We start from the raw sequence: 14,329 nt of genomic DNA, 5'->3' as shown, positions 1-14,329 counted from the left end.
GATCATGCTCGGCCCATACTCAGGCCTGGGGTGGGTTGAAATAATTTGCAAAAGAATGGTGCTCCACTGTGCTCAAGGCCCCCAAACCCTCCCCTTGTTCTCTACAGCCTACGCTCCCTTAAGTAGGAACCACCCCCACCCTATTTGACTCTGGCAAGCCTCCAGCCCAGACTGGGGGGGGGAGCCCCTAGACTTACCCGGCGCATGATGCCAATGGCCTCCGAGGAAAGGAAACGGGGGTAGCGCACCTCGTCATTGACGATGCTGTCAAATACTTCCTCTTCGTCATCTCCAGGGAATGGGGACTACAAAGTCAATCGAGGCAGGATCAGTAGATGAAGGGCGTCATTGATGATCTGTTCTTCTGGGCATCCCTTAGGATGAACTCCAGGACACCCTCGCTTTCATCTGTGCTGGACCACCACCCATGCCCCAGTGAGAATAAAACACCTAGGTGGCTCACATGGCCTTGTATAGGAAACTCTTCTCAAGTCAGTGCTAGCCCACAGAACTTCCAACCATGCTCTTCCTAGGCTCTTGTGGAAAACGAGGCCTCTTTAATATCCCTCCTTGGGAACGGCTGCAGTTCAGTGGGAGAATATATTGCTTGCAATGGTTTAAATGCCTGACCTAGCCAGGTGGGACTTGGAGAGACTCCCAGGGAACCATGGCAATTACTGAGCAAGATGGGCCAATGGTCGTATGTCACCCAAAACATCCAAGTTCTTCTGCACGCACTCTCTCTCTGTGTGTGCAACCCCTCTGCCCCAAAACCTACACACACACACTCTCTTTCTCTTTCTCTCTCTCTCTCTCTCTCTCTCTCTCTCTCTCTCTCTCTCTCCTGTGCTTGATTGCCAATAATAAAATCCTGGTCTCTTGCACTCAACTCACTGTTTTCCTCAGTCAAACAGGTGGGACTCACCTCCCCTACAAGCATCTCGTAGATAAGGACCCCCAAGCCCCACCAGTCAACGGCTCTTGTGTATGATGTGTCTGTCAACACCTCAGGAGCCAAGAACTCTGGAGTCCCACAGAAGGTGCTGGTGCGGTCAGCATAACCCATCCCTGGCAGAGCAAAAGAAAGTGATCATTAACACGTTCCCTCACCAAAAGCCCTCTGCAAAGTGCCTGCCAGGGGGGGACAAACATCTGGAAACATCTGAGGGGGACTTTTGAAATAAGGGATAGATGAAGCACATTCTCCTTCAGGATTTGGAGGATTTCACATTACAGTGGAGAACTGGGCTAAGAAAGCTTAAGCAAAACAGTCCATTCCTCCCCTCTGCATGCTCCCCACCATCCAGGTCTTTTGGGGATCATTGTAGATTAGTTTAGTGCCTACCAGGGCAGTTGTTTTAGTCTGGCATCATTTCTACAAGGCTGTACTTCGTTTGCATTTTGATTTAGAGCAGGAGCGGTCAACATTTTTCAGGTTGAGGGCCTAGGGCTGCAAGCCAGCATGCACATACATTCACATTCAGACACATGTGCACACCCGTGGAGCACATAGTGCATACAGTATCGGGGGTGTGGAGAGATGAAAAGCAGCCTGCACACACACACAGTTGGGACACACACACACACACACACACACACACACACACACACACACACACAAAACAATGCAGGCACGCACACAGTTGAAGGGGGGACAGGCTGGCAGATCCAAATATATATATCTCTCTCTCCCCCTCCCCCCAGTATACTATAAAAAGAGCAATAAATGCAGGGGCAAGGGAAGAAGTGCAGCTTGGCACCAATGAAAAGATATGCATTCTGCAGCTTCAAGCTTTGGCTGCTCTCGAGATCAATAGCAGAGATTATATCTCTTCATTAGGTGTCAGCGTGAAGCTACAGGAAGTGCCTGGGACAAAAGTTACTGAGAGCTGCAGAATCACTCTGTCTAAGGAGTTTTAGTGATGCTTAAGGACTGCAAAGACTTAAGAAATAATTAAGTGCAATAACTATGCATCCAAGCAAGGCCACAAGGTAAATCTGCAAAATTCTGGAAAAAAGTGCTTTAACAAATTCTGGAAAATCCTGAAAATGTCAAATGTCGGGCAGGGGGGCGGGGGGTGGAGAACGGTCTCTGTGGCCATTAAAATATCTTACAGCCTGCAGGCTGTGGGTTCACTACCCCCCTTTTAGAGGATCCTATGCCTACCGTGGAGGTATCCATCTCACCCCAGACAATCACCTTCTTTGCAGAGGCCGAAGTCTGCAATCTTCACAAAACCCTCTGTGTCCAGCAGTAAGTTATCCAGCTTCAGATCCCTGCAAGGCAAGAGAATTTTAGGCAGAGAGAACCACTGCATTCTGCAGAAACTATCAGCCAACCTCACCGAAGGGAGCTACAGGGTTAACTGAACTTGCACTGTAACACAGGAATCCTGTATCGTATTCCACAGCTCTTTGTTTGGCAGGAGACACCATGATTATCCCACAGTGCATAGGCAGATGAACAACACCCTCCTATGCTATAACACATATCAAGAAGCACAAAGCAAAAAGACAACACGGAAGAGTGTAGAAGAGACTCTGGGAGGGGATGAATTTACCAGGATGGCGGCCCACATGGCGTTACCTACCTGTATACAATTTTGTGGTCGTGAAGAAACTGCAGCCCCAGCACAACGCAAGCAGCATAAAACCTACAGAGGGCAAGAGAGGGAGAGACCATGACCAGCCCTTCTCTGGTTAGTTAGCAATGACTAACGAACTGCATGAAGGCTTCAAGAAGAGAAGTGTGCAGTAACAGGCAAAGTAAATAGGGCTGGAAAGCCGGACTCGCCACCCACTGCATCCCTGCCTAATCGGCTCTCAGTGTGCTGGCAAGAGAGCAAGTGACCCCAAAACAGCAATGGGCAAGATGCTTTCAGGACGCCTCTAGCCCCTTTCCATTGCATGCCCTGTGGCTCCCTCTCCCTGACCCATAACTCACGTGGCACGTGGCTCTGTGAATACATCCGTGTGGATGTGCATCATGAGGTCTCCGCCTGCTGTGTACTCCATGACAAAGCAGACGTGCTGGGGTGTCTGGAAGCAGGCGAAGAGGTTCACTAGGAAGGGGTGTCGCGCATGGGTCACGATCTCAAAGATCCTCTTCTCACACATCAGGCTAGTAGGGAAGGGGGAGGGGGAGAAACCATGTCAGGATGGGCGACAACCACACATTGCCTGGCACTCTAAAAACAGGCTGTTGCCTTCACAGTTGCAATTTGTGCATGCCCACTTCGCTGCTTGTGTGTGTGTGTGTGTGTGTGCATCCACATGCATGCATGGCTGTCTCACTGAGAAGACACAGAGCTGTGAAGGTAGAGATCTACAACATTGGAACAGCCTCCCTCCCAGCTCCCACTCCCACACAATTCAATGCATACATGCATTTTATCCTTATGTATACTGGGGTGTGGGGAGCCTTGATGCTACTTGAGGCAGGCACATGTGGGATAAAGCATTCCCACGGGAGTGAGCAAAGAGACAGACACAGCATGGGAGGTTACAGCACCTTTGGAGTAATGGCATTTAACTGGCCAGAACTGCCCCCTCCTCCCCTTTGGGGGCCCTTGGGAGTTGCATAAGCCCATGGCTCCTCATGAGAAGTAACGTGCTTTTTCAGCTGCTGCCTACAAATACCATTTCTCTTGCATACACACATAATCTTTCTGCCAAGGGAACAGCAATAGAGCCTAGCATGGGGATGCAGACTCAGGTCTTATCCCAAACTAGCACTATTATGACACCAAAAGCATAGCGCTCCAGCCCCCCTGGCACCATGCCTTTCCTTGGCTGCTGGAACAGACTCACCTCTCCACCTCATCCCTTGCAACGATATCACCCTTCTTCAAGGCTTTAATAGCAAATAGCTCCCCTGTGCGGTGCAATTCAGACAGCAGCACCTATGCCCAAGGCAAACACAAGAAAGGCAGCATAGATCAGTGACTAAACCAGCACCTAACATTTCTGTGACACTGAAGAGGCGAACTAGGACACCGGGAGAGCTTCAAGCAGAAGAAGTGAGGAGCCAGGGTTCCAGACCCTAGTCACCCGCTAGCAGATGGCCTTATGCCTCTCAGGATGAGGGGAAGCAGATGCACCTCTTGGAGGAATATAAGATATCTAGACGTATTGAGGAGGAATTACTAGAATACTCACTTTGCCAAAGTGGCCACGCCCCAGCACAGCGACAAATCGGAAGTCATCCAATGCGAGAGGCATTTTTCTCAGGTGGCTGCTGTCAGATAAAAAGAACAAGTTGGAGAAAGCTGTCCCCACACCTCTCTCCTCCCCCCAACCCCCCCAAACACTATGAGCTTCTCCACACTTGGACCTATGAATGTCAGCTCATGTGAGAACCCCCTGTTTCTGCAACAGGGAACACCACAGTTTGGGCACTGTGAAAGGTGGCAGGGAAGCAAGACATATGTTATCAATGGTGTTACACTTAAAACTTCAGTGGTTTGTGAAATCTGCATGTGCACATTCCAGGCAAGCGCCCCAAACAACAATATATTACGTTTGCTATCTCCCAAACCGAAGTAACTGCTGGAAATAAGAGGTCAAGAAATGTTGGAACCCGTGCAAGGGATGAGCCACAACTAAGCTTTCATTGCAGTATAGACTGACCTTAGCCACTTTAGGAGGCAGGGTTAGAACACGGTAAGGAGGTGGGGTGCAACTGTAGTGTGTATATGACATAGAAGGTGAGCATGTGGAGTGGGAGGGGGAATAATGATTGTCCCCTACCTGTGAAAAGTACCATCAGATCCTCTTGCCTCCCCTCCAGGGCCCAGCTCCACCTGGAAGGGAATCTCCTCCCCAACTTGTGAGGTCTGAAGAGACAAGCACACAAACAAATTAGAGGCATCTGCAAATGGCAGATTAAGGCAGCTCACTGCTGTTCATGACAGAGGAGAAGACAAGGGAGCAACTTCTGGGCAGACAGATGAAAGAAGGGGAAGAACACAGACACTTACCAACAAGACCTTCCCAGGAAGCTCACTGTCATCCTGGCCCACCTGCTCAATTTGAATTCTGTCCCCATCCAAGCTCAGCTTCTCAATGGCAATGTCCCTGGAGAAAAGGAGAAAATGCCACTCTGGAGAATCCTAGGCAATAACATCATGGGGTTGCAGTTGAGTAAGAAACGGAGGCAAGCAGCACCCAGATCACTGCCTCCAGGCCTCAGCATCACACTGACAGCACTTTAGGTAGCCTAGGCAAGAGCTAGACCTGCAGGAGAACATCTCTGTGTCTTGGAGAAAGACAAGTGCTTATTGGGACGGGGGGAGCTCTGACTGCTTTGTGAACTGGGCCCTGGAAGGGATTTGTCAAGGGGTCTAGAAACCTGCATGGCTATGGCACAGCCACAAATGAGAACAAGCGCAATCAAGATATTCTTATAATGCTAGACAACACCCACCTGGTGGTACCCTAGTGCCCAACCAAGAATAGGGTACCTCAACATTGCCCCTTCAAACGTATCGTTCCCCTCAAATTCCCTTCTTTCCTTAACCCAGGAATAGGTAAACTCCGGCCCTCCAGATGTTTTGAGACTACAATTCCCATCATCCCTGGCCACTGGTCCTGTTAGCTAGGGATGATGGGAATTGTAGTTCCAAAACATCTGGTGTGCTGGAGTTTGCCTATGCCTGCCTTGACCCTAGCAACAAAAGAAAAAAAGGGAGCTACAATATAAAAGAACTTGTGTTTCCCTATTGCACAGGTTGTTTACCCACCCAGTCCAGTGGACACCTACCCAGAGTTGAGGCTGTGCCTGCTTTCGGAGCCAGATGTTGGGGTCATCTGCGTCGAAGGGCTGTAAGTGCCTGTGGTGTTGGCTGTGGGGATGATGCGCCGCAGGAGTCGCACCCAAGTGGCAATGTCAATGTTCATCTGGCGGGCGCGCAAGAAAGCTTTCCCTGGGGGAGAAATGTCAGACCACAAGCTGCCATAAACCCTGAGAGTGCTGCTGGATCAAAGCAAGCCTTCTGTTTCCAACAGGGCCCAACCAGACAACCCCAGGGAAGCCCACAAGTAGCACATGAGGACAATCGCCTTCTTCCACTGCTGTTTTCACAACTGGTATTCTGGCTCTGCGCTGAACCTGGGGGCAGCATCTAGTAGCAGCTGGGGACATGGGTGGTGCTGTAGGTTAAACCACAGAGCCTAGGACTTGCCAATCAGAAGGTCGATGGTTTGAATCCTCGTGACAGGGTGAGCTCCCATTGCTCGGTCCCTGCTCCTGCCAATCTAGCAGTTCGAAAGCACGTCAAAGTGCAAGTAGATAAATAGGTACCGCTCCGGCGGGAAGGTAAACGGTGTTTCCATGCACTGCTCTGGTTCACCAGAAGTGGCTTAGTCATGCTGGCCACATGACCCAGAAGCTGTATGCCAGCTCCCTCGGCCAATAAAGCGAGATGAGCGCCGCAACCCCAGAGTCAGCCATGACTGGACTGAATGGTCAGGGGTCCCTTACCTAGTAGCAGCTGACTGCCAAACAAACTGAGGACAAGGCTAATTCCCTTTCAAAGCGACCACCATATCCTATGGAAGTGCATCCACAGGTTAACAATGTGTAATGAAGAAATCTGTTCTCTTCTGAATCAATCAGATTCTCTGGGTGGCCCCAGGTTCTAGCCATTTGGAATGTTGCACTATGGTGCACATCCTGCCAGTGCAAACACTGCAGATTGCCAGTCAGAATGATCTCCCTCTCCTCCTTCCCCCATGCACTGTTTGGGGGGGGGGGAGAAGAGAAACCCCACAAGTCAATTTCAGGGGGTGCCAGGGGAGGAGAGGAGAGGAAGGCCACATTGTGGAAGCCCTCACACAAGGCTTGCACCGATAGAATTCCTTAGGTGGATACCACTGTACATAGTCAGCAACACAGCTTGCTTTCTTCTCCCAAACTAACCCAGGGTTACCCAATGTGCTGCTGCTGGACTACAACTCCCATCATTCACCTGGAGGACACAACAATGGCTACCTGTGAGCTAAGCTGTTGGCAGAAGGATGCGTGATTCAATCAATCCTTCTACAATGTGTGTTAAGAAAGCACCTAAGAAAACCAGGCAAGGCTAGGGTGGCGAAGATGCTGCCTGCCATTTGGGCGTTTTCACCCAGCCCTTACCTTGCTGCTTGGAGAAGATCTTCTTTTGCCGCTGGAGCTTGGGTATGCGCTCGATGACAGGGTTGAAAAAGGTAACCTGCAGCAGGGGAAAATGACATAAGCTAGTCAAGGGTGAGTTTGCACACTGGGCGATAATTTCTGCTATGAACACTACTGCAAAAAGAGCCTCAAGGCTGAGGCCGTTAGGGTAGGTTATAAAGCACAGCCACATAGAATGGGATAGAAGACGTCTCCACCTTGGAGCAGGAGGGAGGGGCTTAGCCTTTCTCAGCCCCAGGGCAACCACTCCAGGGGCTGCTAGGCCAGCGCTGGGTGTGGCCTTCCCACACTCCTGAACACACACATGTACACCACATTCATGCAGGCGGACAGAGGCGTGCACACTCCCATCAGGTGATCCGTGCAAATCATCACCACCACCATCATTTTATTTGTAGGCCACCTTTACATAGTAAAAATCATGCTCAAAGTGGCTTACAACATGAAAGCATTTGCAGAATTACAAACATAACAAAAGTAGTCCTAAGCAATAAATAAAACTCATCAGAAAGAACACAACCAAACCGAACCATTTCCACATAAATCACAGTAAGATCTAAAAACATATGAAAAATTATTATCAATAACACAAAACCATCTAAACCAGAGCTTTCCAAACTTTCCATGTCAGTGATGCACTCTTTAGACACGCATCATTTCATGACACAGTAATTCAGTTTTACTAGCAAACCAAAGGTTAAACAAACCCATTTCCAGCCCCAGGAGGGGCTTGGGGAGCATTCATGTGACACACCGACAGACTGCAGCCGAAATATTAACATGTTGCGATACACAGTTTGGAAACCTCTGATCTAAACTATACCCCAGCCCAAGAGTCTCTTCACCAGCCTCAGCTTCTTTCCCATCACAATGTTGGATAGAGAAACTTAAATCTTTCCCCACTGCCCAGCCCTGTCATGAGGATGAAAACAGAGACAGCCAAGCACTGTCAGAAAAATCAGAGCTCCATAAGTACCAGTGTAAGAGTGTAAGGTCTTAGATCTCTACAACATTCGTTTTACAGTGGTACCTCGGGTTAAGAACTTTGCTTCAGGATGAGAACAGAAATTGTGCTTCGGCGGCGCAGCAGCAGCAGGAGGCCCCATTAGCTAAAGTGGTGCTTCAGGTTAAGAACAGTTTTAGGTTAAGAACGGACCTCCAGAACGAATTAAGTACTTAACCCAAGGTACCACTGTATTTAGAAATTTCTACCCTGATTTTCTTTACAAATAAATTCAAAGTGGCTCGCAAAGTTACTAATAACATATCAAAACAAATACAATGGAGACAATCTGATGATTATGAAGAACAGCACCATATAAATAAGAGCAGGTCAAAACAAGTTTAAAAGCAAAGAGCTAAAAGCATTAAACCACACTGACAGCTCACTGAAATAAAAATGGTTTTGGCAGTGCACCGAAAACCTACAGAGAGGCAACATCTATCTCCTCGCTAACCCCATGCTAATTCAAGGTTCACCAACACTGTTTCCAGGCTGGAATAAATGGTTTGGAGATCATTCTTTCATCCTGTCAAAATGAGACAAAACAGAAGCTGGAGGTGTTTTGACTTCTTTTTCTCAACATGAAATCTTTGTGGGAGGAAACTATCCCACAGGAATTGAATTGGCACTGAAAGAGGCAGCAGTCTGTTGATTGTCCCTGTAACGAATATTCCATATTTTAGCATCCAAATGAGATGCAATGCTTCAGAAAAAGAACAAAGCCTTTCCAGGTGGATTTCTTTGTGCATGTTCACAGTAACCGTACACATGCTAAATGTATTTTCTCAAAGTGGTGCTTTCGTTGTAGGTAAACTGCATTTTCCTAATGATCATATCAAAGCACTTTATAGATGGGGGGGGGGACCAACATTAAAACCCACAGGCAACTTAAAGTGTCTGCTTTGGAATTATGTAGACAATTTTAAAAATTCAGTGCAACGCTTGTGCTGGTTGCAATCCAGCAACGTGAAACAGTGACACCCATGTTCACTTGAGAAAAATATTCCGGAAGATATGATTAAATACCAAACAGGGGAAATTCCCAGAATATATATATATATAGATAGATAGATAGACCCTAAATAAATAAAAAAACAGAGATTAACAAAGCATGGGTCATTTCTGCCAATATAGGGAGAATGTATTGCTGCTTATAGGAAACTTCCACTTTTACAAAGGGCTGCATGTTAACAGTACACAGGGCAAGTGCTTAGACTCTATAGGAGGAATAATAATAGGAATTATTTTGAGGACTTTCTTAATATTCACAAAAATGATAGCGAAAATGGGGTTGTATTTCTTCTGCTATTATCAGATAACTCTTGTGTTTTGGCATTTCCCATCTTATCTAAGAGTATTCTGCTAAGAAATCTGACTAGCTGGATCTCTAGATGTTCAGATCCCAGTTCTGCCCAGTTTGGCTCTTTTTTATTACCTCTGCCAAGAGAATGCCCTGTGGCTCCAACTCCAGGTGGATTTCATGGCGCTGGTTGTCAAGGAAATCCTCCAGCTTCAGGTATTTCAGGGCACAGAGACTGCGGTAGTCACGCCAGTACACACCAATCTCGAGCTCTCGTGCCTGAGAGGAAGAGAAATAATTCATTTATTTATTTTTAAAAGGCAACAGCTTATTGGCTTTGACTCTACATTGTACCCACAACTGCTCAATCAAAACTGACACTGGGGGACAACACACCTTCACCACCTTTCTCTGTATGAAGCACAGTTTAGCAATACGACACAAAAGGTGCCAGAGCTATAGCTGACCAGTCTACTGCTTGATGAGTACAAAGAGCAAAGAATCTTACTGACCCTTGCTATGTCCTTGAGATGCACAAAATTCATCTTTTATATCAGTGTATGAGTCCTGATAAACTCTCTCATTCCTCCACAAAGTTATAATTTGACATTGAGTGTGTTATTTGAGAAGAGGGGGCCAACAGCAAGTTAAGTGGGTATGAATGTGATTGCCAGCTTCCATTCCTTTCCCAAAAGGATAGCAAACGCAGGGGTCTTTTTTCCATTATAAAACTGGTGACCCCCTGTGACCCAACCAGGAACATCATGGAAGGATGCATCTTTCCGCTTACCCTCTCCAGCTCCACTGCGAAAGTCTGGTTCCAGGCTTGTAGGCCGCTGGGTTTCCAGGCCGTCTGGCCGACAACTACATTATCCAGCTTCAGCACAGCACTCACCTCATCTGCAAGAGGAAGAGTACCGATAAGCTGGAAAAGCGACGGACAGCAAGTAAGAAAGGGGAACAAGTTCAGAAGTGTTAACTCTTAAAAAGTGAAGCAGGAAACAGGGTGTGTGTCCCAACACTCAGCATGTCAGGTAACAGGAAAAGGACAGCAGAGAAAAGAAATGCGTCTTCAGATACCCAACTTACTGTTGACATTCTTCAGCAGATGATAGAGAAAAAAAAAATCTCTTATGAGTGTATCTGAAGAAGTGTGCATGCACACAAAAGCTTATATGAAGAACAAACTTAGTTGGTCTCTAAGGTGTACTGGACAATTTTTTTAAAAAAATAAAATCTCTTAAATTAGAGATCAATGAGAAAAAACAGAGTAGAAGGATTCCACCTGATGTTGTCTGAACCGCTGAGAGAAAGGCAGGGTCCACAGAGCCCCATGTAGGACTAGTTGTGCTAGAAGGTCTCCCTTCTTTCAGTTCACCCTTCGCCCAGTTTAGAGCCTGCCAACCCCCCCCCCCATTACTCACTGCTATTATCTTCTGATTTGATGGTGGTCCTGCCGCTTACACTGCCGCTTCGGCTGTACAGGCCTCGCCCGCTGCGGCTCATGAAAGATGGCCGCGCTTCACCAGGGCTGTTGCACGGCAGGGAGACGGTGGAGCCACGGGTGCGTCCTGGGACATATTCCAACAGCTCGCTGCAGCCCAACAGCTGCACTTCCAGCATCCCTATCAACAAGAGAGACAAGAGCTCAAAGGTCCAGCAGGCCCTGCTCAGGAGCACTCGAAGAACAGCCGTAACTCCCTGGAGCCTTCTTAAGGATTTGAGAGAGCAAGGGTTCTCCCACTACTAAGGTATGGGAAAGGAGAGAGTGAGGCGAGGAAGGAGTCTTGAGCAAATTAGAGAGGTGCTAACTATGGACAGCCCTGGGGCATTTAGGGAGTGGACAGTGCTGAATACTGCAGAAAACCCCACAAAAAAATAGCAGTGGTGAGCTGGGAGGGCTTTGGAGGCACCCCAAGCAAAGCTAAGTCCATAGTTACCTGTGAGTGGAGATGGCTTTGAGAGGGTGTTGTATTGGTTGTGCTGGTAGGAAGTGGTATTACGGGCACTGAAGGCCGGGGAGGATGCCAGGATGAGCTCTTCCTTGATGAGGCAGCCCTTTGGGTGATCTTGAGGCAGCTCAGCTAGACGCTGCTCCAGGGAGTGCCGCAAAAGGTCCAGCTTCTGGCTTGACTCATTCAGCTTAGTCTGTGCCTAAAACGGCCAGGGAAAAATATGGCTACATCCTACACATGGCACTGATGGGCGTTCCATCCACCACCCCATTTCCCAACCTTGTACTAATACCACAGCCTTCTTGGGATATGAACGATGACACGGAGGCACAGTACTCCTTAATTCACAAACATCCCAAGTCACATCTCAGTAGCAGAGCTTGCAGCTGGGCAACTCAAATACAATAACCTACCCACTCCTAATTTCAGCAGCGAGTAGAACGGGATGCAACAGGTCACAGGCTAGGGAACTGTAGAACAGTCAAGAAGGACAAGTGAACGTCCCAGACCTTTTAACTTATCTCAGATTCCTGCCAGACTCTGCTTATGGAGACTCTGCAAATTATGATACCTGCCACCACCTCTGTGACAAACAGATGGTCTGCTTGTTTCCCCAAGACAGCTTCATTAATAGTGAATGCTGCAAGAGGAAACCTAAGCCAGGGTGGGGGGAATGGGGAGAGGAGTTCGGCTGATTTCAACCCTATTAGCTGCTTATAGTAGTCCTAGGGAAAGGACCCGTTAACAATTCCCAAACCATTTGTAATTATGTGTACGTAAGTGTGAGTGTATATAATCGGACCTTATGAGACCCGCCTCCCCCCCCAGCTGAGCGAAGCGCCCATTACCTCGGAGATGGCATGGCGGTCCTGAACTTTGGTGGAGCCCAGAAGGCGCAGCACATTCTTGGCCCCCTCGGAAACAGCGTGCTCCACCCGGAAGTGGTGCCGCAGCTCTTCGATCCTCAACTCGATGGTGCTCAGGTCAGTGTTACCTGCAAGTAACAGGATGGGCGTCAGGCATCTGCTATCTGCATCAGATGGCAGGAGTAGTTGTGGAGGGAACCCAGAACACATGCATCCCAGGCACAAGGAAATGGGGGGGGGCAGTTTCCCCAGCACCAGGTGGAGGTTATTCAAACTGCTCCAGGGAGCATTCTCTGTTAGAAGTCCTGCTCCGTGACTGCAGTCATAGGATTCTTGTCTATCACATGACGGTGTATGTTTTGACTCCACAGAGTGGGAAGTGACGGAGACAGGATGTTTGTGTTACTGTGTTCCATGAAGTGGGACTATTGTCTTTTGTTCTTTTTCTCTTTGCTGTCTGATGCTAGAGAGTGAGGGAGCTATGTTGCAGTGCTCCGTGTGTGTTTATATGTAAATAAAGTAGATTAGCCAAAATGCTAGTTGCTGAGGTCTGTTATGCAAGCTGCAAAGACTCTGCGGATCCCTAAGTGTGCTGGTGTCTGTTGGCATCAGTCGCTGTGATGCTTGGGCTGAAGAAAGCTTTTGAAGCTCCCGAACGATTGACCAGGAGGAAGGGAACATGCTAGTCAGGCATGTGTCTCTGCCAGGGTCCTACTCGAGTGTAGGATGCGCTCCTGACATTCTCCAACTCTTGAAGGACTCTTTAAAGGTTAAAAAGTGGGAGAAAGGGATGTTGGCTTTTGCAGAGCAGCCTGCCGGCCACAGGGACCTCCTTTTTTATCCTCCCCTTCACCTTGCCCATCTTCCATATTCAGCTGCACCTCGTCAGCCTGCATAGCCTTGCGGATCTGCATGCGGATTATATTGATCTTGGTCTTGCTGTCCTGTAGCATCTGCTGGGCTGTCTGCAGCAGCTTCCGATCCTAGAGGGCAGGCCAGGTGGGGGTGGGATTAGCAGGGACGGCAGGAGAGAATTAGTCATTAGAATGCATCCCAATCCAAGGGCAAAGCCTACCCATCTGGCTCTCAGCGCATCAGTCCCTAGCCATAACAGAAGAACCCCCCCCACACCCCCCCATGCTTCCTAAACCTAGAGGTATCATGTTCTATTCTTCTGCATACTGAACCACATCCTAGGCATCCAGTCTACGGGGTAAGCCTCAAAACAGAAGCAGCTACAAAATCCCTTTAAGTAACCAGCCTGCTTCCTCAACAAAAGTGGTTTCCAATGTGAATATTTAAAACCAGAAAACTCAATCGCAGCAATTTTGAAAGTGGTATTTTAATAAATAACTGCGCAAGCGGAATGTCCACCTGAGCAACTGGGTTGTCCTTCATTTCCTTCCTCCAAGTGCGCTTCACCCTGTCCCCAGATCTTCTCCAGAGGGTTGGGGGAATCCTTAGAATAGTTTTGCATTGCATGGGGGACGGGGACATTCTGTTCAGCAAGAAGAAACTCTTGTGCTGACAGAATGTTTGCCTTTGCACTACATTGAATCCCACCCAACTTTCTCTTTTTCTTTTCAATCCTGAGACCCTGATAACAAAGACGCCAAAATCATCCACAGAAGCGCCTGCCTCCCTCAAAAGTTCAGATGCACAAAAATGTTATTTTCATATCAGTTCAGTCAACTGTTGCCATCTTGGTCCCAAGGACGAGATCGTATGAAAATGTGTAACTGCATGTGATATCTGGACCAAAATTTTCCTGGTGCAACCGTATGCAGCACTGCTTAACAGAGCAACTATATTTAGATGTTTTTTTGCAGCTAACGGTAAGACATACAGCCATAGCAGAAGAGTTTACTCAGAAAGGTTTACTAATGGTCTAATAGGAAATATGTACTTAGACCAGCAGGAATTACCTGCTGATGTTATTATCTAGGAACTTTCCCTCTTTTGCAACTATACATGCAACCAGCCTGCCATTCTGGCTTTGCTGGAAGCAAGAGGCAGCTAGAGGCGAGAAGG

The 14,329-nt window shown here is 48.0% G+C and overlaps 1 protein-coding gene across 7 annotated transcripts in view; it reads right to left on the bottom strand.

The window, feature by feature from the left end:
* PKN1 (protein kinase N1) overlaps positions 1 to 14,329 on the bottom strand; it is a 68,569-nt gene that overhangs the window by 7,479 nt on the left and 46,761 nt on the right. For 4 of the 7 annotated variants that reach the window (XM_083490780.1, XM_083490782.1, XM_083490776.1 and 1 more), the window contains exons 4-20: positions 13,152 to 13,281; positions 12,281 to 12,426; positions 11,418 to 11,631; positions 10,902 to 11,102; positions 10,268 to 10,377; positions 9,613 to 9,756; positions 7,136 to 7,211; positions 5,762 to 5,924; positions 4,980 to 5,076; positions 4,750 to 4,835; positions 4,159 to 4,237; positions 3,811 to 3,902; positions 2,945 to 3,121; positions 2,592 to 2,654; positions 2,201 to 2,277; positions 926 to 1,068; positions 198 to 305 (exon numbers count right to left, since the gene is read on the bottom strand). In XM_083490780.1, the coding sequence (XP_083346906.1) occupies positions 198 to 305; positions 926 to 1,068; positions 2,201 to 2,277; positions 2,592 to 2,654; positions 2,945 to 3,121; positions 3,811 to 3,902; positions 4,159 to 4,237; positions 4,750 to 4,835; positions 4,980 to 5,076; positions 5,762 to 5,924; positions 7,136 to 7,211; positions 9,613 to 9,756; positions 10,268 to 10,377; positions 10,902 to 11,102; positions 11,418 to 11,631; positions 12,281 to 12,426; positions 13,152 to 13,281 (2,106 nt within the window). The remainder of the gene's footprint in view (positions 1 to 197; positions 306 to 925; positions 1,069 to 2,200; positions 2,278 to 2,591; positions 2,655 to 2,944; positions 3,122 to 3,810; positions 3,903 to 4,158; positions 4,238 to 4,749; positions 4,836 to 4,979; positions 5,077 to 5,761; positions 5,925 to 7,135; positions 7,212 to 9,612; positions 9,757 to 10,267; positions 10,378 to 10,901; positions 11,103 to 11,417; positions 11,632 to 12,280; positions 12,427 to 13,151; positions 13,282 to 14,329) is intronic. The other 3 variants (XM_083490781.1, XM_083490777.1, XM_083490779.1) reach the window with 1 other exon arrangement.

Source organism: Podarcis liolepis (genome assembly GCF_965112155.1).
Source record: "Podarcis liolepis genome assembly, chromosome: 2".
Taxonomy (NCBI): Eukaryota; Metazoa; Chordata; class Lepidosauria; order Squamata; family Lacertidae; genus Podarcis; species Podarcis liolepis.
This window is presented reverse-complemented; position numbering and strand designations above follow the sequence as displayed.